The sequence below is a fragment of the Rattus norvegicus genome, chromosome 20 (assembly GCF_036323735.1).
Source record: "Rattus norvegicus strain BN/NHsdMcwi chromosome 20, GRCr8, whole genome shotgun sequence".
Classification (NCBI taxonomy): domain Eukaryota; kingdom Metazoa; phylum Chordata; class Mammalia; order Rodentia; family Muridae; genus Rattus; species Rattus norvegicus.
The window spans coordinates 36,041,634-36,067,246 of record NC_086038.1 but is presented as its reverse complement, the minus strand read 5'-3'; the positions used below and the strand labels follow the sequence as shown (position 1 = coordinate 36,067,246).

The 25,613-nt window shown below is 40.7% G+C and overlaps 1 protein-coding gene across 9 annotated transcripts in view; it reads left to right on the top strand.

Annotated features, from left to right (window-relative positions):
- Positions 1–25,613, top strand: part of Tbc1d32 (TBC1 domain family, member 32) — a 230,881-nt gene that overhangs the window by 65,915 nt on the left and 139,353 nt on the right. For 8 of the 9 annotated variants that reach the window (XM_039099304.2, XM_039099306.2, XM_063279629.1 and 5 more), the window contains 6 exons: positions 2,040–2,167; positions 7,083–7,284; positions 8,146–8,228; positions 13,944–14,088; positions 19,700–19,787; positions 22,517–22,635. In XM_039099304.2, coding sequence (XP_038955232.1) covers positions 2,040–2,167; positions 7,083–7,284; positions 8,146–8,228; positions 13,944–14,088; positions 19,700–19,787; positions 22,517–22,635 — 765 coding nt within the window. Of the gene's footprint in view, positions 1–2,039; positions 2,168–7,082; positions 7,285–8,145; positions 8,229–13,943; positions 14,089–19,297; positions 19,664–19,699; positions 19,788–22,516; positions 22,636–25,613 lie in introns of those variants that run through there. The other variant, XM_039099311.2, reaches the window with a different exon arrangement.

Sequence of the window (25,613 nt, the reverse complement as noted above, 5' to 3'; positions counted from 1 at the left end):
GTGCATTATAAGTATAAAAAGTGTGCTTATGTTAGCATGCAGTTCAGTCTGTCATGGCAGGGACCTGGGAGCTGGAAGGACCTGTTCATGTTGCACCATGTGGTTAAGGAACAGAGACTAATTAATATATGCTGTTGAGCAACCGTTCTACACTTAATACAGTCCAGGGTCTAACAGGGAATGGCACCACACACAACAGACACATCACCACCAAATTAGTTAATATAATCACATTTTAAAATACAAAGAATGTGGACATTAGCATCCATGCGGTAAAGCGATAAGTAATCCCTGAAAAATAACAGGCCTTTCTGTAAGGCGACTTCATCATTAATATAATTTCTAGGTTTCAGTATTTGTTTTTGGTATTTTTTCCTTTTTTTGTACTTTTTTCTTTTATTGGATTTTTTATTTACATTTCAAATGTTATCCCTTTTCCCAGTTTTCCCTTCAGAAACCCGCTATCCCATCCCTCCTCCCCTTGCTTCTATGAGGGTGCTCCCTCACCTACCCACCCACTCCTGCCTACCTCCTGGCCCTGACATTCCCCTATACTGGGGCATCAAGCCTTGACAGGAACAAAGTCCTCTCCTCCCATTGATGCCCAACAAGGACATCCTCTGCCATGCAGCAGGAGCCATAGATCCCTCCCTGTATATACTTAGGATGGTGGTTTAGTTCCTGGGAGCTCTGGCACATCTGGTTGGTTGATATTGTTGTTCTTATGGGGTCGCAAACCCCTTCAGCTCCTTCAGTCCTTTCTTTAACTACTCCATTGGGGACCCCATTCTCAGTTCAATGGTTAACTGCTAGCATTCGCCTCTGTATTTGTCAGACTCTGGCAGAGCCTCTCAGGAGAGAGCTATATGACGCTCTTGTCAGCACGCACCTCTTGGCATCCCCAGTAGTGGCTGGATTTGGTGACTATATATGAGATGGATCCACTGGGTGGGGAAATCTCTGAATCTTTCCTTCAGTTTCTGTTCCATACTTTTCTCCATATTTCCTCCTGTGAGTATTTTTGTTTGCCCTTCTGAGAAAGTCAGAAGCATCCACACTTTGGTCTTTCTATTTATTGAACTTCATGTGGTTTGTGAGTTTTATCTTGAGTATTCCGAGCTTTTCAGCTAATCTCCAGTTATCAGTGATTGCATATCATGTGTGTTCTTTTGTGACTTTTATCTCTGGTGTTAGCTGGTCTTGTTTTCTGACAATGGGTTGAGCCTCCTGTAAGTCTGTGTGTCTGCCCTCCTGGAGACCAGCTCTCTCAGCAGGATTTGGGTACTGAGAACTGTGGCTTCAGGTCAGCTTAGGTTCAGGCTGAAACTGGAAGTATCCTGTCACAGACTGCTCCTTGGTTCCTGTGCCCTTAGGGCTCTAGGCATGTTCCTAGGAGCAGAAGTCATAGTCTAACCTGTGTCCTCAGGTGTGTCAGGACTCATTGGATGCCAGCTCTCCTGCTGGGTCTGGGTGCAGAGACCTTTGGCACAGGGTCCGCTCCAGGTGCAGAAGGAAGCTGGAAGGAAGCTGATATTTTCTTGTATGTTAGCCAATCTATCAATGCTTCCACCTAGAGTGAGCAGATATGATTAGTCCCGTTTGTTTTCTGAGTGGGTGATATGATTTGCTGCTGCCCAACTCATGAACTGACTGTTCCTTGTCAGTCTTTATCCAGTTAAGTATATAAAGGCATGGCATCAATTAGACAAATTTATAGTGAATTAGATAGCATATACAACATGACCAATTTGTAGGAATGTGGTACCTAAAATAGAAGAATATGGCTTACTTGAAAATCTTGTATTGATTTTCCTCATCAGCTTTGTTGGTAAAAGGAAATCATCTAGTGACACATGCAACTCAGATACGTTATTTCACAAGCAGCAGTTGTGACGGTTTTGTTGTTGTGTTTGCCATATAACTTTATTAGACTGCATACATCACCCCCACTACATCATACAATTATTTGATTTGTCTTGTCACTGTTATTATTATTATTATTATTATTATTATTATTATTATTATTATTAAATTTGCAGGCTGCTCCAGATTTCTCTGAAATAGCTCTAATTCACATAGCTGATATTTTGGCAAGAATTGCTTCTGTTGAGGAAGGACTTATTTTACTTCTGTATGGAGAAAATATGAACTCTTCTGAAGAAGAGAGGTGCGTGTATGTTTTTATTTGTGTAACTATTTGGTTGTATTTAGGTTTCCTGAATAGGTACTAGTGACGAATTAAACTATCTTTGATAAGTCTTTTAAATTTTTATTGCTTTTCTGTCTATGTATGTGTATATGCCCACATGCAAGCATTCAGGTACCCCTGGAGGGCAGAAGAGGGTATTGGATGCCATGGAAGGGGGATTCCAGGCAGTTGTGAGCTGCCATGCAAGTGCTGGGAACCTGGATTCTTTGCAGGAGCAGTGAGTGCTCTCAACAACTGAAACATCTTTTTAGCCCTTTCCTATCTAATCCTAGCTCACAGTCAGGCTAGCAGGCATCATTCCTGATGAGATCCAATATCCTCTTACCTGCTCCCCAAGACCCTCTCACAGGCTTCTGAAGCCTCAGGGAGTTGGTTGAATTCAAACAGCTTCATAAAGGAGAAGGCACACCCTGTTGGAGTACAGTAAATTAACAGTAAATCTGCATCCACCTTCGTGGATAATGAAGTTTCATCTCATCTTTTCTCTTTTTCCTTTCATTTGGTTTTCATCTGCTGTTTTTGTTTCTCTTTTTACTCCTTAGATGTTTAAAAAACAAAACAAAACTGTTGTTGAGTATTACCAAGGCAGTTGTCACTTGTGGCCATTACTTTGTTTTTTTTTTTGTTGAAAAGGCATGGAATTTTACTGAAAAAAAAAAAAAAACCCTACCGAAGCCTCCTGCAGTTACCTGCCTGAACAACCACACACGTGTATCAATAGGAGTCAGTGTGGAAGTGGCGCTGTATGTCAGGCCTCAGTGCGTCCATTTTGATTTGATCTTCCCTCCTGTGTTTCCTGATTTCTGTGCCTTAAAAAGTCCCCAGCTGGCTGGCTGCCTGCCATTTTAAATGGGACCAGGAGAATAGTTTGCCATGAACTCCCTTCCAAGCAGCTCATGCTTTCTGTGCTGTTTTGTGGTTCCAGATCACAGAGACATTTAACTCAACAGGTACTAGTGTGCTCCTTTCAGACTTGTAGAGGCAAGCCAGATCAACCTGGCTGTTGCACCACGGCTGGCCACTGGAGCCTTCAGGGTTTACTCAGCTCTTCTGCTTCCCAAGGTCCAAAATTCCCCATCATCTTTTCCTATTTCTTTGTCCTGGAGGGGATTTTAATGCATTTAAAAACATTTGTCCTTGTGAATTTTAAATTTATGGAGGGAACGGAGAAATGTCATACATTTAGTTTGTCAATTTGAACTGGAGCTGTTGAGTATTTAACAATATTTTTTTTTATAAAGGAACATTTATCTTTTATCATTAATTCTAAAATCTTTTCATTGTTTAACCCTCTGCAAATTCATTATTTTTTAAAAATAATGCCTCGCTAAGAACATAAACCAGCCTTGAACTGCGATCCCCCCCCTCACTCTGTCAATCCTAACTGTATGTAAGTTCATATAGTAGCATCGACTTTGGGTCTGGTAGTTTTGGTGTGTGAAATATTTATTTATTTGCAAGTTTTTTTTTGATGGCAAAGTTTATAAAATTAAAAAAGAATAAAATTACTTATTAGAAAAATTAAAAATCAAAGTGCTAGTATGCCAAACTTTATATCCTTAAATAAGTTTTCTATTTCTGTATGAACATTGTTAATCTGGATAAATCAGGGTTTTGCCAATTACTGCCTCTAGGGTTTGTATGTATCTTTGTGCGTGCATGTGTGTGTGTGCGCGCGCGCGTGTGTGTGTGTGTGTGTGTGTGTGTGTGTGTGTGTGTTTGTGTGTCTTTGTTTTTAAGAAAGGTTCTATCACATTGAAGTGGGACAAACAAGATATATAAACTACCAGAGGTGACTTCTGATTATCATTGTGTAGTTTCCTTAGCAGAAAGGCTGGAATGTTTGCAAATACAATTAGAAAGCGTCTGGCTCATTAAATTTTGTTTTGCACAATGGAGCAGTGAACAGCTCGCTAGCTGTAAAAAGGAATCAGGGGCCAGGAAAAGCCTGAGCAGAGAAGCATGCTGCCAACTAAGCTTGGTGACCTGTGATTGGCTGCTGAGACTCCCATGGTGAATTAGAGACCTGGTTCTCGACATTGTCCTCTCCTCTCCAGGTTGCCCTGAGACTGATATATACACACACCCCACACAGAGTCAGCAATGTTGTTATGGACTGCTTATTGTGTTGGCGTTGGCATTAAGTGGAAAAAGAGAAAGGACAGATGAGTGTTTATAGTCTGCTGCCCTCTGTGGACAGGACAGTATGAGTCATCCATTTGCTTACATCTTGTAGACAGATCGAAAGGCAAGGAAAACGGTTAGTTCCAGGGAACCAAAGAAACATACATGGAGAAATGTTCTCCGTGGTATATACATTAGTCATACTTACATTTATCTTAGAATTAAATAGCTGCTTTAGACTCCAAATGTTAAACAAAATAAAGAAGAAAGAATGCACAATTTAAAAAACCTACTAAGCAAACGAGCACGCAAACGTAACAGGCTGGTTAGTGACAAAGTCATGGAGAAAGAAGATTACCTCAGGTAACCGCAATACGATTGAACTGTAGTCAGGTACAATGGAAGGGAAATAATCTCGATTCAATGCCAGCTGTGTTGGGTGTCTTTAGAAGCAGCACTGGTGTTATTTTGAAATTGTTACGGATAATAAATGACCAGGTAATGGCATTTGGAACTAAGATTTTTCAGTGTAAGATACAATATAAAATTATAAAATTAAAGAAACAAGTGAAATCTTGAGTACTCAGCTCATAATGGAAATGCATTTATGAACTTACCTTTCTTTTTCTAAAGAGATATTTTTTCAGGTCACTACTCTGTCAAAGGCCTATAAGCAATGCTGTTATTGACAGCAGATTCCTGCATTGTGATATCTCTGTATCTTTTTTCCCTATAACTGTTTCTAGGTCAGGAATAAGAAATACACAGAATCATTCTCACATAATTTTGACTCTAGAAAACAAGGTAGATATTTAAAAATATCAGGATAGTACCAAAAGTTCCTCAAGGAAGCTTCTACTGTCTTTAAGATGTGTAACTTGAGGATCAAAAACTAATGGATACAATAGGGTAAAATATTATTAGGTCTATAAAAAAATGGATTAAAAAGATTAAAATGATAAAAATATAAAAAATAGTAAAATAAAACACAGTGGATTGAATAATTTCTTTTTGATGTTCCTATACCAAGTATATTTATTAGTTTGTAAATTGATATTATAATATTTTTCCAACTTTCCTTTGCACACTGCATTTTAACAGGTTCCCCCAGAAACATTCTTTGCAGAAGAAGTCTGGTTGCTAAATACCAACAAAATTCTTGAATCAGAGAGTATTGAAGTATTTCTTCATGAAATCTTGGTAATCACCACAGTAGTTGCTAAAATCATCAGGTGAAACACCTTTCTTGCTGGAAATGCCAGCAGGGTGCCATCTGCCAAGCTAACTTTTTTTTTTTATTAACTTGAGTATTTCTTATTTACATTTCGAGTGTTATTCCCTTTCCCGGTTTCCGGGCAAACATCCCCCTAATCCCTCCCCCTCCCCTTCTTTATGGGTGTTCCCCTCCCCACCCTCCCCCCATTGCCGCCCTCCCCCCAACAGTCTGGTTCACTGGGGGTTCAGTCTTAGCAGGACCCAGGGCTTCCCCTTCCACTGGTGCTCTTACTAGGATATTCATTGCTACCTATGAGGTCAGAGTCCAGGGTCAGTCCATGTGTAGTCTTTAGGTAGTGCAAGCTAACTTTTAATGTCACCTAAATTGGGACCTCCAAATAAGTGTCTCGTGCAGGAGACACACATAACCAATAAAGCTATTTACCAAGGAAGAAACAAAGAACTAAAGTTTAAGTCTTAAGATCTAATTATTATCTTTGAGAACATTTGAGGAAATAGGAAATGGGTTGGAGGCTCCTGTGGGGAAACAGTTATTCAAATATAAAGAAAGCTACATTGAGTTGGAGGAAAGCTGCACAGGGAGTGTAAATCATGCAGCAGGGCCTGCAGGGCTTGTAGGAAGTGTAATTTAAGCAAACCTATCCAGGGGAAATGACATCCTGAGAGACTAAAGAGAAGTTTGATATGGGCTGTCTAACTAAAAGTCATAATTTTTATGGGGCACACTACATTTAAAATAGACATTTTGTCGGTGGAGATGTACACTGGGTCACATGTGCAAGGCAAGGATGAAAACATGTTTGCAGTGCTGCTGGAGAAGTCACCATGGAGGCTTGGCTGCTCTCTGACACCCGATGTTTATTGCTTTTGCTTTGCTTTTGTTTTTAAATCTAGAAAAAGTATGAGTATTGCTTCTCTGTGGTGTTAGACTAGGTGATCTTGTTTCTTTCTCATCATTAGCTGTGTGTTATCATGCAAATTACTTCTGTAATCTGTACATAGATTCTCCAACCTGTAAACTCCCATTTCAAAGGACTATAGGAAAAATGATGTAAGTGCATTAAAATATTTAAAACAGCAGCTTTCATATTGGAAGCATTTTTGGTCTCTGCTCCTGTTATTTCTAGGAAACCGATGTCAAGCTTTGAGACAGGGTGGGCGTGTCGTCGGTATTGTATAGGGAAGGTTGCAACAGCTCAAACAACAGGAGATGCTCACTGTAAAGCTGAGAACACTCATGCATGGGCCTGCTGCATGGCATCCATGGATGGCTCTTTAAGGATACGCAGATTTGCTGTTTCTCCCAGCTGATTGCCCTTTCCTGTGTCCCCCAGAAACCTTCGCCATGACTGCACATGTGCACATTGATGGGTCAGGCCTACTGTCTTGTTAGCCAAAGCCTATGAGCTGTGTAAATGGGAACAAGCCCGTGGTGTGGAGGCGGCCGTTTTGTTAGTGCTCCATGACGTCACGCACAGTTGGATTTGGGGTCACATCTGTGGTCTTTTCTTAGCCCTACAGGTGCTCATATAATAGCCAAGTTTTCAAAGAAACTTCTAGAAGACGCTATTTCTATTTTTCCTGGATCGGAAACGTTGCCTGTAGTAAAAGGAGCATTTATTTCTGTGTGTCGTCAGATATATAGTACATGTGAAGGCTTGCAGGTGCTGCTTCCTTACGGCTTACATGATTCTATAGCAAAGGCATGGAAGAAGGTATGTGCTCCAAGGTTCCTCCCTGCAGCTCTGTGCTTCAGTTACAGGCATCATTTCAGTACGTGATCATGGAGAGGGTATCTTAATGGAACATGATTTTCCTCCTTTTCATTTTCCTTTTCTTCCCCTTTCCTCTGTCTGTCCGTCTTCCTTCCTTCCTTTCTAGTTCTCCTCCCTCCCTCCTTCTTTCCTTCCTTTCTATTTCTCCTCCCTCCCTCCCTCCCTCCCTTCCTTCATTCCTTCCTCCCTCCCTTCCTTCCTCCCTTCCTTCCTCCCTCCCTCCCTCCCTCCCTCCCTCCCTTCCTTCCTTCCTTTTCTTTCTTTCTTTTTGAAAGAGTCACTGTGGAGCTCTGGTTGGAACTTACTATATAGAGCAGGCTGGCCTTGAACTTACAGAGAGCTGCCTGCCTCTGCCTCCTGAGTGCTAGTATTAATGGCATGTGCCATCATGCTAGGTTAAATACTACTTCTCTAGGCTTGTGGTCGTTGGTGTCAGCTCTCCATACTTCTTAACCTGGCACAGGGTGATGTAAGAACCCCCTTCTCAGTAAGGGTCCAAGCCTTTAACTGATTACCACAAAGGTTTGTTCTCTGCTGCAGAAGCGTAAGGTGCCTTTTCTTTGCAGAAGCAAACCTCTTCTGTGGAGGTTAAGATGTCAGGAACACAGTGCAGCAGGAGCTGTGTGCAGACCAGTGGATTGCTAAGTCCTTCAATTTCACTGAACCAGATAATTTACTTTCGAAATAATAGACTTAAAATAGATCAAGGATTAAAAACAGAACTTCAGCATTAGAAATCTCGAGAATAGTGTTATTGGTCAGAAGAGCAGAAAAACGAACTAATCCATTATTTTCTCTTAGACAAGCTTGCTATCAGAAAGGATCCCCACTCCAGTAGAGGGCTCTGACTCAGTTTCTTCAGTGAGCCAGGAGTCTCCCAACAGGTAATCATCAATGTTTCACATCTCTCTATTGTGTTTGTTGAGATAATTGAAATGCACTGGTAAACGGTGGAAAAACATTTTCCAGGAAGTTAACTGTATATGTACAGGTTCAAGGCAAATTGCATTTTATAGGATTATTATCATTTATAGATTATGTTATACTTGTTACAAATGTAGAAATATTAAATAGTTTTTACTTCATTCTGTATTTATATTTTGTGTTAGCAAACTTGGTGGATTGTTAAATTTTCAGAAAAATCAGATAATTATCAAATGCTAAAACTGGAAAGGAATCTTGCATGCACGGTAGAAGTAAGATGTTTCTAGATGGCAAGGAGATCCACTTACTTAGTTTCCAAAATACAGCAAGAGTGTAGTTTAAATATGGTTTTGGCATTTGAAGATTATGTAAATTAACAGTTCACTGTATATATGTGCTTCTTTAGAAATATCAATTGGCTGTGATGTTAGGTTAACGGGGAAATAATTTATTAAACTGAGGTTTAGTGATCTACATGCTCTACGATTTTCTTTTAGTTGATCTGAGCATTGGCACAGTGTGGGTCACAGTAAGGACAGCTTTAAGGGTTCTTCTTTGCTAAATGCTCACTGTGCTTCTTTCTCTTTTGTAGAATAGAGCTTAACTTATAAAATCTGTTAAGTTTTTCAAATTTTGGAAAAGTTTAAGGGTTCAAAATAGTTCATTCTCTGGAATTTTCATGTATGTTTATTTATAATATGGTTAACACACATCAACTGCCTTTTTTCTCCTTTTCATTGAGAGATTATGGAGAAATTAGATAAGCTTTGTCCAGTCCCAAATGCACACTTCACTGTCATCAATTTCCCTGTCATCATCAATAAAACAGAGCAGAAGACATGTTTGCTGTAGGGGGCTGCTTCCTATAGAGCAGAGGTTCTCAGCCTTCCTAATGCTGCGACGCCATAATACAGTTCCTCATGCTGTAGTCATCCCAACCACACAATTACTTCATTGCAACTTCATGATGGTAACTTTCCTACTGTAATGTAATGTAAATATATGATACACAGGAAATTTGATATGTGGCCCCCAAAGTGTTGTACCCCTAGCTTGAGAGCCACTGCTATGGATGAAGTGGACTAGAGAAAAGGCACTGCTTATTCAAGAAGCCATACATTCATTCTTCCTTGACACAGAGTACGGGCGGGTTAATAGGTGGAAAGAGGCAATGTTAGCTATGAGTATGTGCTTACAGGAAAGCAGTCCTAGGGAGGAAGAGGTTTCCTAACCTCTGGTGTTACTGGCTGTGTTCATTAGAGCTCTCTGGGGAGAACAGTAGGATAGATTCATGGATCAATGTATGAGTGAGGAGAGAATCTACTAGGGGCATTGGTTCCTGCTGTTATGGAAGACAGGATATTTGGAAAGTGGATTCTGGGATGTTGAGAATATTGCTTAGTCCAAGTGTTGAGAGTCTCCTGTTGTGAGATTCGGCTGTGAAGGCCAGGAAGCTTTTGATTTTGGTTTCAAAGGGCAAAAGAGTGTTCCTGGGTGCCTAGGGTTAAACTCTGTTGTCCTTCTATCTGGATCCCCATCCAATCGAATGGCCCCTTCTCTACACTGAAGATAGAGCCTCTCCACTTGGTCTACTGAGATTTGTACACCAAATTCCCCTCGAGACAACCTCACAGATATACCCTTAAATAATGTTTTATCACGTTTCTAGCTGTTCTTCAAATCTAGTCAGAATGACATGTAAATTCCTCATTATAATGTCTCAAGAAAAGCCAAAAATTCAATACAATTCACAGTATATTAGAAGTGTATATATCGTTTTTGTCCTAACAGTTCAGTTTACCTTCTGGAAAGACTTGAGCATCTTTTGTTCTTTTATTGAGGGAGCTTATGTGTGATAGGGTTATAGCAGCAAGCCCATCTTCTGTCAATGTACAACTGATACTTGATTTCCTGAGTGTGTGTAGAAATAAGTTTAGTGAATGAGCTTTCTCTAGTCCAAGTTAGGGAGAATAAAAGTTAGCTTAACAAGATAACAGTAAAATAATTGCAACTGTAAAAGCTAATTATTATTATTATTATTATTATTATTATTATTATTATTATTATTATTAACATGTTTTGGATGATCCTGCTCCCGTTTCACATTTAATGGTGTGTCTAGTATTAGAGAATGGGGAAGCTGATACTTCTGGTGGGTATTCATGTCCTTTTACTCTGCCTATTGCTCGAAAACTCCAAATAAAATTTCTAATAGGCTTATCAAAGTGTTCTCATACTTTTTGAGCCAATCACTGTGTGACCTTAGAGAAGATCCAATCACAGAGAAAAAGATGTTAAATTTGTCACAGCCAGGCATTAAAAGACCTTCTTCAAAATGGGAGGTAAATTACCGAGAGTTCTTTGATCTGCAAAGCTCAGCCCATGGTATCCTGACATTAATCACCAGGATATACCTTGCTGTATAGTCAGTGTTTTGTTGCTGTAAAGAGATACCCTGACCCTGGCAACTGTTTTAAATGAGAGCATCTAATTGGGTCTTGCTCACAGTTTCAGGGGTCTAGTCTAGTCTCATGTTGAAAAGTATGGTGACCTGGAGACAGACATGGTGCTGGAGAAATAGCTGAGTTCTATATCTGTAGGACCCAATCAGCCCTACGACTGGGAGGTCCCACTCATGAAAACACGGAGACAGAGCGATGCAATCAAGCAAGAGGTTTAATGATCCAGTGCACTGGGTGGCCCTGTAATCGGGACAGAGGTGACCCCAAATGACAAATGCACACATTTTTTATACACTTGTGGAGGACAGCCTTTGGAAACAGCATGAGTTGATCCTTGATGACACAAAATGACCTTTACACTCCTTAATGGAGAGGTATCTTTGGCAGTCAGAAGAGGGACTGCTAAGGGCCCTTCCCTGTTTGAGGTTAGCTGATTTCCTGGAACAGGGTGTTATCCTAAATTCTTTGGACTGGGTGTTAAAGTCCCAGCCACTTGGTGTTTCCCTAAGGTGGCCTTTGTCCTAAGTTAGAGACCTGGGCCTGGCTTGAGCTGTTGAAACCACAAAGTTTACCCCAGGGACACACTTCCTCTAATAAAGTCACACCTACTCCAACAAAGCCACACCTCCTCATCCCTCTCAAGGAATGCCACTCCCTGCTGACCAAGCATTCTCTGAGTCTGTGGGGTCCATTGTCATTCAAATCACCACACTAAAGGAGAGTGCCCTTTGCAGCTTCACACCTTTTACCACTGCTGCCTCCCAAGGGAAAGGGCAATACAACTCCATGGCTCAGATCTTCTGCCCCTTTTTAACACTGAGGGGCAGTTCCAGAGTTCCAGAGAAGATTTATTAAAGCATGCCAACACTTACTTTTCAGAATTGTATATACTCTTACATTATGTAGTGGTGCCACTCATATAACTTGTTTTCTGTTTTATTTGTATTGAATATAAAAACATTTTTATTGATTTTTATGACTAATTTACTAATTTAATGACATATTTCATAGGTATGTTCCTGTGTGAGTGACTTGTCTTAACTTTTCTAAAACTTACTTTAATGTTTCATTAGCATATACTAATTGTATATGATAATGGCTTTAATTATGCCATTTCATACATGTACGTAGTGTATGTCTGTAATAGGCATGCTCTCTGGTCACTTTTCTACTCTATTCCTGCTAATCCCCTTTCACTCCTCAGCTAATGTTGCACTCTGGTTTCATGCCTTGGTAGTGACCCAGTTGGCTGCATTAGGATTGTCTATAGGAGCAAGGATGAGGGTTTGTTTCTGGAGCATGGACATGTGACTAGAGGTCACACCATTCAAGACACTCTCCTTCCACTACCACGATTAGCTGCTTATAAATTCTGAGGCAGGGGTAGGCCTTGGCATCAATGCCACATCAGGAAATGAAGAAAGAGACTTTAAAAAAGAAGACTTTAGTTTGTGATTCTGCCCATATTCTGTTGTGTCTGACCTATCCCTGTGTCTCTTCCTAACAAAGAGCTTTGCTCTGTGTTCATTGAACAAGGTAGAAATCCTAGTATGGGAAAAGGGATGAGGAGTACATTTTTATAGAAATCTTTAACAGTTTTACCAGAAGTTTCTTTCCTGATTCCAGCGGACCCAGCAGAGCATTTGAAACAAACACAGATGTTGTTATACTATATCTGTCTATCCACAGGTTGCATCTAACATTTGTAGGTATTTGCTTACTTTAAGATTGCTTTCGATCTCTTGGCTATGCTCAGAAAATGATTACCACATGCATGTGAACATTCTCTCTCTCTCTCTTCTGGATCAGAGGGATTGAATAACAGTTTCAGATTGAAGCAATGCATTTAGCTTAGGCTGTAAAAGCTGATTAAATGAGAAATACAAGTGATAATAAGTTGAGATCCATTGTTTTGAAGGCAGGTTTCACCTGAGGGAACAGGCTGAGTACACAATATACTAGTGGGTGAGTATGTAGCTCTAGGTGAGCTCAGGGCACACTGCTAGGCTGGATGCAGAGTCTAGCTAAAATTCAGTCTCCCAAAGGCAAGAGCTTTTTTTCCAAAGAAGATATCACTGCAGGCCTCATAATTCCTTCCCCACTCCATGCCTCACTGCTGGGGTTCAGTTTCAGGTCCTCATGCACGCATGACAAGTGTTCTTAGCTAGCAAGCCAGGTTCTCACTATACAGCCCCAGCTAGTCTGGAACTCACTATGTAAACCAGGCTGGTCTCAGACTCACAGAGATCTTCCTGCCTCTGTCATTGGCTCCTAAGTACTAGCATTACAGATTTGTGTCACCATGCCCAGCTAATCTTCTATGTTTGGAAATGTCTATTCTTTCAAACCACACCATCACCACAAAATGTTTCCTTGTGCCAAACACATGTTCTTAAGTAGTTTAATTGCATATAACACTTGGGGCAGGCACACATTTGATATTGGTTCTCGAGGTTATCACTCTTGTACCTTCTGGACTGTGTGGCACCTGACAGATCTTATTATCTACAGTGTAGTGGCTGGGGCTAACAGGTGATGTCCTCACTGGGCAGCTCTCACTTGTACGTTAACTGTTTGTTTGATCTCTGTGATTTAAGTTAACCTGCTTGGTACTCTGAACGATATTTTAGTTCATACGCAAATTGTATATTTTTCTCAATTTTAGGAAAACCTATTTCAAAGATTTAATTGAGCAAATAATATATCTATGGAGTATAGTGTTTTTAAAGGTTTTCTATGGTTTCTGCTAGTTTTTCTCCTCCTCCTCCTCCTTCTTTTACCTCTGCCAAAGTTCTCAGTCTTAAAAATATAATCTGGGAAAACATGTTATTATTCATCTTTAAATAAAATAAAAACTTATGGAAATAAAAGCGAAACCATATATATTATGCTTTAGAACACGAGAAAGCAAATACTTTAATAAAAAGAATGCACAGAAATAATGGACAGTTGAAGGGCAGGGAATGCAAGGGCAGCGGAATCATAAGGGGAGGTGGGGACTGGTCAACGTGCTGCAGCAGAGAACACTCACTCACTGATGGGAGCTGTCGGAGTAGAACTGAGAAAACCTCACAGACCCTTTTCATCTCACAACATCGACAGAGTAATCAGCAGCCAGTGTATACTCTGTCAGCTTAATGTCCACGCCGATCTGAAGCATTTTCTGTTTTGAGCATATTAAATGTCTCTTCACCATCCCTTTTCCTGTCCCAGTGTGGCTGTGGCTTGGGAAGACAATTTGTTGGATGATTTACTCAATTTTGCTGCCACCCCCAAAGGACTGCTGCTTCTTCAGAGGACAGGTGCCATCAGTGACTGTGTGACGTTTATGTTCAGCCAGTACGCAAAACAGCCACAGGTATGAATTGCCATCTGCTGTAAGCAAAAGGATTGTTGTTGTTGTAAAAGCCACTGAGAGCGTTATTCTGCTCTCCATGTGTGACGAGGTTATTAAGCTTCAGGTAAAATCCCGGGCTGCACTGTAACACTTGATTTTTTTTTAAAGGAAAGCTTTAGGTAATAGATATTGGCGTCTCTGTATTTTGAAATTGCAAGTAGCCAGATGGAATTGAAAAATTCAGTTAATTTTCCAGATGTTTTATAAGCATGATATAATACCTCCATATGTACCAAAACTGGGTAGAATTTCTGGGAAAAAAATCCTATTACATCTAAATGTATGTATCACTGAGGGTTTAGGCCTCAGGCACTTTTAAAGACACAAACTTCCCTTTAGAGGGTTCATATTCTACTGTTAAATAAAGCTTGCAAGGTAATTTATTTAATCAAGTAGTCTGAAGTAATTGAGTCATAATTATCTCTGAGGTTTTTTTTGTTTGTTTGTTTGTTTTTTCTTTCCTAGTAAAGACATTTCTGGGACTTTTGGATCTTAGCTATGCATTTAACCATATTTTTCTGCATAACAACTTGGTCTTTTGGCTAGGATCAAGGCTGGTGTGTGTGTGTGTGTGTGTGTGTGTGTGTGTGTGTGGTGTGGCTGTATGTTGCACACACTTGCATGGATGTCAACGTTGATTTTTACTGCTTTCTGAATTGCTCTCCACTTTTGTTTTAAATGTATCTTCTTTTTAATTAGTTTTTAGGCAAGAAATTTAGAGCTGTAGTTTGTGAGGATAAATTCCATTTGTTAGAGTCTGAAAGGACTGCATACATCCCTGGAGCCAAGTAATAGCCTGACCTTTGCAAACTGTCCAGTCTACAGCTTCCTGATCAACCTTACCCTGATTAGTAATTCTGTTTTAGGAGCACCGCTCTTCCCCCTGGGGTGGTCCATTGCAGATGATCAGCGATGGGTTTGGCGTGGTGTGCAGCTTCTCATGTGATGATAGGAGACTTTCTTCCCTGGGTGTTGCCATTTCCCTGGTACTTTCTTGGTAGTATAACACCTAGACATCTTGCAAAGCTTAACCACGCATGATCCTCTGTTCTTGTCACTATAAACTGCTTTCATGACAGATGACAAGACACACCCCTTAATTTTTTTTCTCTTTTCAATCTGGCCTCAGTGGGAGAGAACGCACCTAATCCTGCAGTGACCTAACATGCTAGGGTGGGGGATGCCTGAGGCGCCCACTCACTCAGAGGAAAAGGGAAGAAGGATAGGGGAAGAACTGTGGGTGGGTTGACCTGAGATGGATATTGGGAGGTAAAGTGAATAAATAAATATGAAGCAAAAAAAAAAAAGAAATAAAAAGAAAAAGAGAAAAAGAAAAAAGAAGAAAAAAGAAAAGAAAGAAAGAATGAACGAACGAAAGAAAGAAAGAAAGGAAGAAAGAAAGGAAGAAAGAGAGAGAGAGAAACTTGCAGGGGAAAAAGATTTTGCAGCTGAGTCGTTTACTCCTGTGCAGGACCCTTCTGGAAGACACGGCAGAGTGGGAGTGTGTCCAGGTCCTCTGACCAACCGTGGCTTTTGGCAGTAGTGGGGCTTCCCGCTGGATTCCTTAGCCTCAGGCTGACCTTTATAGAAGCTCCTCAGCCTTCTCCTTCCTGTCTGGCCCCCAGTCTCTTCACCTGCCATCTTGCAAGATGGCAAAGAGCTCCATCCTATTTTTTGAAACAGGCTTTCTGAACCAGGAATTCACCGATTTTGGGGCTAGGCTCGATGACCAGCTGCAGGATGATGTCATTATGCAGGTGGAGGCAGGTATAGGATAGAACGAGGCCTGTCATTGGACGAGAAGGAAGGATGGGTGGGAGAAAAGTTTTAAAGAGGGAGAGGAGCCGGAAGCCAAAGAGATTGTGGAGCAGCAGCGGAGAGAGCATGGAGGCGGATGTTAAGATTCCTCTCTGCACATTTACAGGTTGCTATGAACATTCTTAAGGGAGGGATGTGTACAGGCTTCGTATGTCTAGATGAGCAAATGATATATTATGAATTGGATCAGAGGTTGTGTGTTGTGTGTTCTTTCATGTGGCGATTTAGACACACTAGCACACCACGGAATTGGGATGTGTGTGTCTGGCATGGTGGCAACCTGCCTTAGGAACTATACGGGGAGAAAGACTGTTGCCAGGCTCAGAGAGCAGCCCTTGGCAGTGTGATATGGGATGGAGCAATGCAGGTGAGAGGCTTTGCTGACTGAGATGAAGATATCTAGCAGATGTCTTGGGGCACTGCGGTGCCAGACCTAGGGCAGGATAAAAGAAAGCAGCCTTGATTTTAATTTTACAGCAACAACCAGCAGCCTTGTCGCTTCTTCCCCAGTGTTGAAATGCTAGGTTTGTGCTACTGAGCCCAGCTTCCCCTCCCCCACTTCATCCCCAAATGTGGGTTCAGGCAGATTGAACTCATGCCTATGTAGGAAGCACTTTACAGATGTAGCCAGGCCTGGAATCAGTTCTTTCATAAAGTGCTTTGATATTTTATGTTGCTAATGGCAAGTTCTTCCCCCTCTACTCTCTTAAATTCAAATCTCCTCCTTTGATTAAAACTATTAGAAAATAAATAACCATTTTTGTTGTCTCTGCCTGATAGTTACCTCTGTTCCTCAGTTTATGGCACCCTTACCTCATCCATCTGTATCAGGTTCCTATTGTCTTCTTTATTTTATTCTAGTATCATTCCAGATTGCTAGTTCTGTTTCACTCTGTACACATTTCCCTTCTGCAAGCTTCCACATTTAACAGTTTATTATCTCTCTCTCTCTCTCTCTCTCTCTCTCTCTCTCTCTCTCTCTCTCTTTCTCTCTCTCTCTCTCTCTCTCTCTCTCTCTCTCTCTCTCTCTCTCTCTCTCTCTCTCTTCCCCACAGTCCTTTATGTTATTGTAAATATTCTGGTTTAGTTTGAGTCCCTCCACCACAGCCAAGCATAGAGCTGCCCATGCATACTAATTACCTGTTCAGGCTTCCTGTTCTGTTTATACCGTTTATCGTCATGTAGGCTTCCTGTGTGTTTATTCTGTCTATCATTGTGACAACAGGAGAATAGTTCACACACATTTTCTTCATTCAGGTGCTTTACTTCAGCCAGGCATGTCTTTACACGATGCATCTAGAATTAGATGTCATTTTTATGTCCGTAAATTCCAAAACCAAACATTCTTTGCTTCACCCTGGCTGCTCTAGTAGAAGAGACTGCTCCTTTGACATTGGGAATTTACAGCCCATAGTTCTTCATTAGCATATTCATCACATGTTAATGTGCCCCGTTAGTCCAGATATTTTCATCATTAACTTCCTCAGATATTTTTCAAGAAAGCCTAGCAGCTAGGCCACTTTCTTAATTTTGTGGAAGAAACAGTGGACGCTCAGATTAGTTACACGGTGTGTTTTATAGATCTGTTAGCTGACTAGTTATAATGGTTAGACTAAAACTCAGATTTCTTTTCTAGTTTTTGACTATATGCCTGAAGACTTACCTTGTTTAATAAAATGTCTGCCATGATAATCTTCTCCATTTTCACAATATCTCAGAAATGGGCAAAGCATGTGGCTACTAATAATCCAATTTTCAGGGCCTGTGGGAGGTATTTATGAGTAGGGCATTCTTTAGCAGGAAGATGCAGGGGAGGAAGAATAGGTTTTTATCTCCCTGGGTGTCTGTGTCACTCAGTGCAGAACAATGGATTCTAATTCAAGGAAAATTGTTGGTGTATTTTTTTCAGCTATTTTATTGGTTTCTTATAACTCTACCTCCCTTCAAACCCTTATTCCACCCTAAGCCCTTTCAACCCTGCAACACTAGGTAGGAGAGACAAAAGGCTAGAGAACAAAGAAGATAGACTTCCATAGGTTATTTCCTATTTTTCCGGTTCCTTGGGGCAAGCCTAATCTTTGTCAGACTATCCAGCAGTCCAGAAAAACAGCAATCCAGCAATCCAGCAATTCAGGAACAGAAATGTACCAGCAGGAATCAGCAGGGACCACCAGCAGCTGCATGGGCCCTCTTGGACTGTCCCACTTATAGCTTGTCCAGAGTCCCCAGAATTAAACTCTCTGCAGTTGGCAGAAATCACACCCTTGCTAGTGCATGAGGCAAATCATAATCACTTAGCTTGACTAAGTGACTTCTTGAATTTAAAGAGCTAGGATTAAACTCAGACCAGAAGTAAAATACCACATTGGAACTAATTCACCATGAGGGTTTCCTTGGTTTGTGCTATTACCACCTGGCAGAAATTCTAGTATTCTAATAGCTGGAGAGCAGTGAGTGGCTGTACCCACAAGGCTGTATTGTGGATAACTAGAATGCTGTGAAACTGCCTCTTATCCCACGCCTGGGCCTGAAACAAAAGCATATTCACATAACATAACTGGGCTTTTAAAGAAACCAAAATTCTCAGTACAGAAAGTGGGAACTATAACTAATGAGATCGAAAAAGAAGGCTAAGTTAAGAAGATGTATACAATAGAAAATTGATGAAATAGACCTAATTCTCAGGATAGCTATTAGTTCCCTTTTAGCTACAGTTTTTGCCTTTAAAACAGAAGGCACATTTTTCTTCTGTTTTAAGAGTTTGAAATTAAAGCAGGCTCTTTTAATGAAATGTTCTAATGAAAGAATTCTGAGTGATTAACTCTTCCAGAAGTTGAACATCATATAGGCTAGCAGAATGGGATGGTTGTTTACAGTGTCATTTCACCCCTTTACTGTGATTGATACGAAGAGATCAGCTCACTTTTGTAGTTACCCCAAGCAGGTTTGTTCCTTGTAAAGTGACAAATACTGAAGACCTTTTTACAGGAGAAAACAATATATTGATGATTAGGACCAAGCAGCTCTTCTTTAGAAACAAAAATTGTATTTTCTAGAAATACTTACTTTAAGGAAAAAGCATCAGATTTTAAGTTTTTTTCTTAATTTCTTAAAAACTTATTTAGGAATTTGGTGGTGACAGTTTAAAAACGTGGAAGTAGCCTATAAAGTAAAGATAGAACGTTACAGTTTAGTAATAGTAAGATGGATACAATTTAGAAATGAAAGCTGTCCTACTTCTATTTGATCTAAGACCTTTACTTTACTTATGAGAGTGTCAGGCTACGAGTAACAAATGACTCTTCAGACATATTTATTTTTAACTCTTGTGTGTTCATGTGTGCGAGTTCAGATGTCCACAGGGGCCAAGGTGTTGGATCATCTGGAGCTAGAGGTACCGCTGGTTAAGAGCCTCCAGGTATGGATGTAGGAACTGAACGGAATTCTGGGAACTGAAGTTGGGTCCTCTGTAAGAGCAGCATGTGCTCTTAACTGCAGCCTCATGACTTTAGTGTCTGACTAAGTGACTCGTTTAAATCAAAGAGCTAGGATTAAACTCGGACCAGAAGTAATTGTTACAAATACCACATTGGTACTAATTCTCCGTGAGGGTTTCCTTGTTTTGTGTTTTTATCACCGGGAAGAAATTTCTAGTATTCTAATTGTTGAAGAGCAGTAAGTGCTGTACCCACAAGGCTGTTGTGGGTAACTAGAACGCTGAGCTCTTTGCTTCTCCGTGTGTTCTTCATGTTAGGTCAACAGGCAGAAGAAGTTCGGCTATGAAGTCTTGGTTGTGCAGGTGGCATCCACAGCAGCGGGTGCAGTGGCTCTGCAGAATTCAGGCAAGTCTCCCCCGCTGGGTAAAATGCAATCATTGTAAGTAAAATAAATACCTGAAAATTTAGCACAATAAACTTCCAGACTATCTTTACCTCGTAAATTCTACTTCCCAGTTTGTGATTACATTGAAGGAAGTTTGTCTTTGTTCTCCAAGAAATTCCAGTGGTACCCGATAATCTATGCTGGAACATTGATTATTGGAGAATCACTCCTCACTTTATAATCCTGAAGAACGACTTTCTGCCTTGATATAATTATGCCTGAGAGAATGGCTCAGTGCTTAGTCTGGTAGATTTGCATATGCATCGAAATGCACTATCATCATAGCTGTCATGTGCCTGTACCAGTCTCTTACTCCCTCCATTCCTCTTCCTCTAGAAAGCATGGCCCTCACTGTAGCCTTCTCATACTCTTTGGAGTTTTTATTTCTATATATTTCCCAATATCAACTGGAGACGTAGGGAAGTAAGCCATGGTGATTTTATTTGTCACATATTTAGTTTACTGAGAATCAGCCAACACGTACTTAGTGTTAGTGAAATAGAAGTCACAGGGGGAGGTGGCAAGTCACCACAGTTCTGTCAGTGATTACTTTTTTGCATTTTAAGGGATATTTTATGTATGTGCATTTCAAATATTATCCCCTTTCCCGATTCCCACCCCTCCTATTTCCCCCCCCCCCTACTTTTATGAGGATGCTCCCCCCACTACCCACCCACTCCTACATCACCACCCTGGCATTCCCCTACACTGGGGAAATGAGCATTCACAAGACCAAGGGCTTCTCCTCCTATTGATGCCAGAAAATGCCATCCTCTGCTACTTATGTGGCTGGAGCCATGGGTCCCTCCATGTGTACTCTTTGGTTAGTGTATTATTCCCTGGGATCTCTGGAACTTCCGGTTATTTGATATTGTTGTTCTTCCTCTGGGGTTACAAACCCCTTCAGCTCCTTCAGGCCTTTCTCTGACTCCTTCATTGTGGTCCCTGTGCTCAGTCCAGTGCATCCTCATCTGTAGCAGTAAAGCTCTGGCAGAGGCTATCAGGAGACAGCTATATCAGGCTCCTGTCAGCATGTACTTCTTGCCGTCCACAATATTGTATGGGGTTTGGTGGCTGCAGATGGGATGGATCCCCAGATGAGGCAGTCTCTGGACGGCCTTTCCTTCAGTCTCTGCTCCACTCTTTGGTGCAGATGAAGACTGGTCTTCATATCAGTGATTTCTATTACATCTCCACCCAAGCCAAAACAGTTTGGGACATTTTTTATTTCTGCCCAACTAATTTGGACTCTTTCTATGTTCCTTGACAAAACTTACTTAGAGTAAAATCCCTGTAGCACTGTAGACAAGAATATAATAGAACCATTTGAAGATTATTTCATCCCAGAGCTGCTTGTCATGAAGTAGTTAAGCTTTTGAACCTCATACTGTCACTGTTTTTTTTCCGATGGTTAAATGAAATTTTGAATAGGTCATAAGATGACCACCGATTCCTAAGCCCTTACATTACAGGCACTGGACTGGCCACTTTACATTCATTGTCCCATGTGTGAGCTGTAGATACTCTGGAATTATCATTTTCAAATACCACTCTCATTTTCATGCTCTGGCCTCTGGAAAAGATGAGGGACCCCCCCCAAGTGACTATAAGCTAATTAATAAACTTATAAATTAGACTTTTAATTAGACTCTGGTATCCTCAGTTATAGAACCCACACTTTTTAGTTGTGTCCCCAACCCTGACTTCTCTTATTTTGTTCTAGGCATTTAACAATATATACTCTCATCATTTCTGCCTGCCTGTAGTTCTTTGTGTAGACTTAAGTCCTCATGGGCTTTCCGCTGTCTGTTTTAACAACTTGTAGTTGTTGTCTCTGGTCAGCTCCCATTTCAGCAGTTGTATTGATGAGACTTTATGGGTATAACCTCTGTCATTACCAACAGACACCGTCTCACAGCAAACACCCTGAGCTCAGGTTCTTCCTGTCCTTGCACCCCATCTTCTGCTATGTTCCCTGAGCCCTGTGTGTGGGATTTGTGTTGTAGATGCATCCACTGGGATGGGGCTCCAGCACTCTGCATTTGATTGGTTGTGGCTTTCTGTAACAGTCCGCATTTCTTGGAAAGGGAAGTTCCCTTGATGAGCGTGAGGTCTACAGGTTTGTGTGGATGTAAGGACGAATAGTTAGAATGTAGCTAGGAATGAAGACATACTAACTTTATGATTAAATAGTAGGTTTTTGTAGGTAGTGTATGATTTGAATTTAATAGTCCGTTTTAATATTCATTTTCATTTAGTGAGAGAGTATTTGACTCAAGAGAATGTAAAGGTTGGATTGAAGCAAAGTTCGGAATTGTTTCAAACATATGGTATTGTAAATGATATTATGTTAAGTAAACATATTCTTGGAATGCCTGCCCTACTTTGATATGTCTTTTCTCTTCCTCCAACTCCTGAATACATTCTTTGTAGTATCCAGGGAAAACCCTTTTCATGATTTATTTAACATTTCAAGGAGATAGAATATCCTAAACATGTAGTAAGTACCAATAGCGAGTACCATTTCTATCAAGGGTACTATTTTTTTGTAAGAATCAAGTATTTTTCCTCCGTGAGGAAATCTTTTCATAAGCATAATCTTACCTCTGCTCCTTAAACCCGACTATACTATTTCACACTATAGTATAAACGATGCTATCAATATGACATAAGTAATACTTCTTCCTAGGCTTCATTAGTGCCTTGATAACTGAATTATGGGCCAACCTTGAATGTGGAAGAGATGATGTAAGGCTAACTCATCCCAGAGCTACCCCAGTGGACCCAATTGACCGAAGCTGTCAGAAGGTAAGAAGCTGCGTGATGTCATGGGCATAGACTTGAAAGGTATTGAGCAGAAACCTTAAGTGTACAAGCAGCAAAGTTAATCTTTTTATATTGGTTATTTTTTATTTACACTTCAAATGTTTTCCCCTTTCCCAGTTTCCTGCCCATAAACCCTCTATCCCATCCCACCTTCCCCGGCTTCTATGAGGGTGTTCCCCCTGGGTATTGAGCCTTGGCAAGACCAAGGGCTTCTCCTCCCATTGATGCCCCACAAAGCCTTCCTCTACTACATATGTAGCTGGAACTATGGGTACTCTTTGGATGGTGGTTTAGTTCCTAGGAGTTCTGATTGGTTGCTATTGTTCCTATGGGGTTGCAAACCCCTTCAGCTCCTTCAATCCTTTCTCTAACTCCTCCAATGGGGACCCTGTTCTCAGTTCAGTGGTTGGATATGAGCATCTGCCTCTATTTATCATGCTGTGGCAGAGCCTCTCAGGAGACAGCTGTATGAAGCTCCTGTCAGCTTGCACTTCTTGGCATCAGCAATATTGTCTGGGTTTGGTGGCTGTATGTGTATGGAATAGATCCCCGGGTGGGACAGTCTCTGCATGGCCTTTCCTTCAGTCTCTACTCCACACTTTGTCTATATATTTACTCCTGTGAATATTTTTGTTCCCCCTTCTAAGAAGGACTGAAGCATCTGCACTTTGGTCGTCCTTCTTCCTGAGCTTCATGTGGTCTGTGGATTGTATCTTGGGTAATCTGAGTTTTTGGGCTAATATCCACATATCAGTAAGTTCATACCATGTGTGTTCTTTTGTGACAGGGTTACCTCACTCAGGATGATAACGTCTAGTTCCATCCATTTGCCTAGGAATTTCATGAAGTCATTGTTTTTAAAAGCTGAGTAGTACTCCATTTTGTAAATATACCACATTTTCTGTATTCATTCCTCTGTTGAAAGACATCTGGGTTCTTAACAGTTTCTGGCTATTATAAAGAAGGCTGCTATGAACATAGTGGAGCATGTGTCCTTGTTATATGTTGGAACATCTTTTGGGTATATGCCCAGGAGAGGTATAGCTGGGTCCTCAGGTAGTGGAATGTCCATTTTTCTGAGGAACCTCTAGACTGATTTCCAGAATGGTTGTACCAGTTTGCAATTCCACCAACAATGGAGGAGTGTTCCTCTTTCTCAACATCCTCGCCAGCATCTGCTGTCACCTGAGTTTTTGATCTTAGCTATTCTGACTGGTATGAGGTGGAATCTCAGGACTGTTTTGATTTGTATTTCCCTGATTACTAAGGATGTTGAACATTTCTTTAGGTTCTTCTTGGACATTCAGTATTCCTCAGTTGAGAATCCTTTGTTTAGCTCTGTACCCCATTTTTTAATAAGGTGATTTGATTTTCTGGAATCTAACTTCTTGAGTTCTTTTTATATATTGGATATTAGCCCTCTATCAGTTGTAGGATTGGTGAAGATCTTTTCCCCAATCTGTTGGTTGCCATTTTGTCCTAACAACAGTGTCCTTTGCCTTACAGAAGCTTTGCAGAGGTCCCATTTGTTGAGTCTTGATCTTAGAGCATAAGCCATTCCTGTTCTGCTCAGCAAATTTTCTCCAGTGCCTATGTGTTTGAGGCTCTTCCCCAATTTTTCTTCTATTAGTTTGAGTGTATCTGATTTTATGTGGAGGTCCTTGATCCACTTGGACTTGAGCTTTGTATATAGTGATAAGAATGGATTGATTTGCATTCTTCTACATACTGACCTCCAGTTGAACCAGCACCATTTGTTGAAAATGCTATCTTTTTTCCACAGAATGGTTTTAGCTCTTTGTTGAATATCAAGTGACCATAGGTGTGTGGGTTCATTTCTGGGTCTTCAATTCTATTCTATTGGTCTACCTGCTTGTCCCTGTACCAAACCCTAATCTTAAGTGAACCCTTTCCCATACATAAAGATATTTTTCATTAAAAAGTAGAGTTAGTGAACTGTGAAATACCAAAGTTCTTTGTAAAAATATATTAGAAGGATATTTTCCTTTTATGTTATTTGTATTTTATTTTTTTCTTTCTTAATAAAAGGTAATAACATGCCAGGTATGTTATAAAAAACAATTTGTCTGTAAAGCAAACACAAACCAGCGTTACAGATGTGCAGGAAGCCTTTTGCCCCTTGGTTTGAATTTGATGAAGTTGTGGGGATGGAGAGAAGGTCAACAGCAGAGGGAAGATGCTGTTGGCGAGGGTGCGGCAGCAGTGTTCTAAATGCCACATGTGTTCTAAATGTACCGCAATGTGCTGTTAAAATTCAATGGCTTTTCCTGCATGTAACACCTAGTTTCTTTTGGTTAAAGTAATGATTCCCTGTAGTGGAAGCCAGAATAATTTTTGGTAGAAAGATCCCATAAAATTATTTAAAATACTCCGCATTATTTCAGAAGTTCCTCTTTTTTTATTTCTTAGATGCTAGTGTAGTTCACTCTTGTACAATACATGAACATTAGAAAATAATTGAAAATGTAAGTGTTTAAAAATGTTTGAGGGACCAAAAGCAGGTAGTAAATGCAGGATCGCGCCTGGCCGGATGCTCCTGTTCGCAGTCTCTTTAACAGGCAGTGTTTGCTTGTTTGCTTGTTTGCTTGTTTGCTTGTTTGCTTGTTTGCTTGTTTGCTTGTTTGAGATAGTCACTTTTTGTAACCCTGGCTGGCCTTGAGTTCTTTATGTAGACCATGCTAGCCTTGAACTCTCTTAAGTCCCCCTGCCTCTGCCAAGTGTTTCTGCCACGAAGCCTGTCTACAGAGTTTAACTTCAGAAAAAGTACACATTGATCTTCTAAGGATGCCTACCTCACAGTCTAGAAAGCTAGGAGAACAGAATTCCAAGTGTAGGGTTACTTGGCAGTTGAAAATGAACTGGGAGCCTGGTGTGGATAAAACCACCAAGTAGGTTTTACAAAGAGATGTGGTAGCTCCCAAGCTGTCGTCTATACCTGC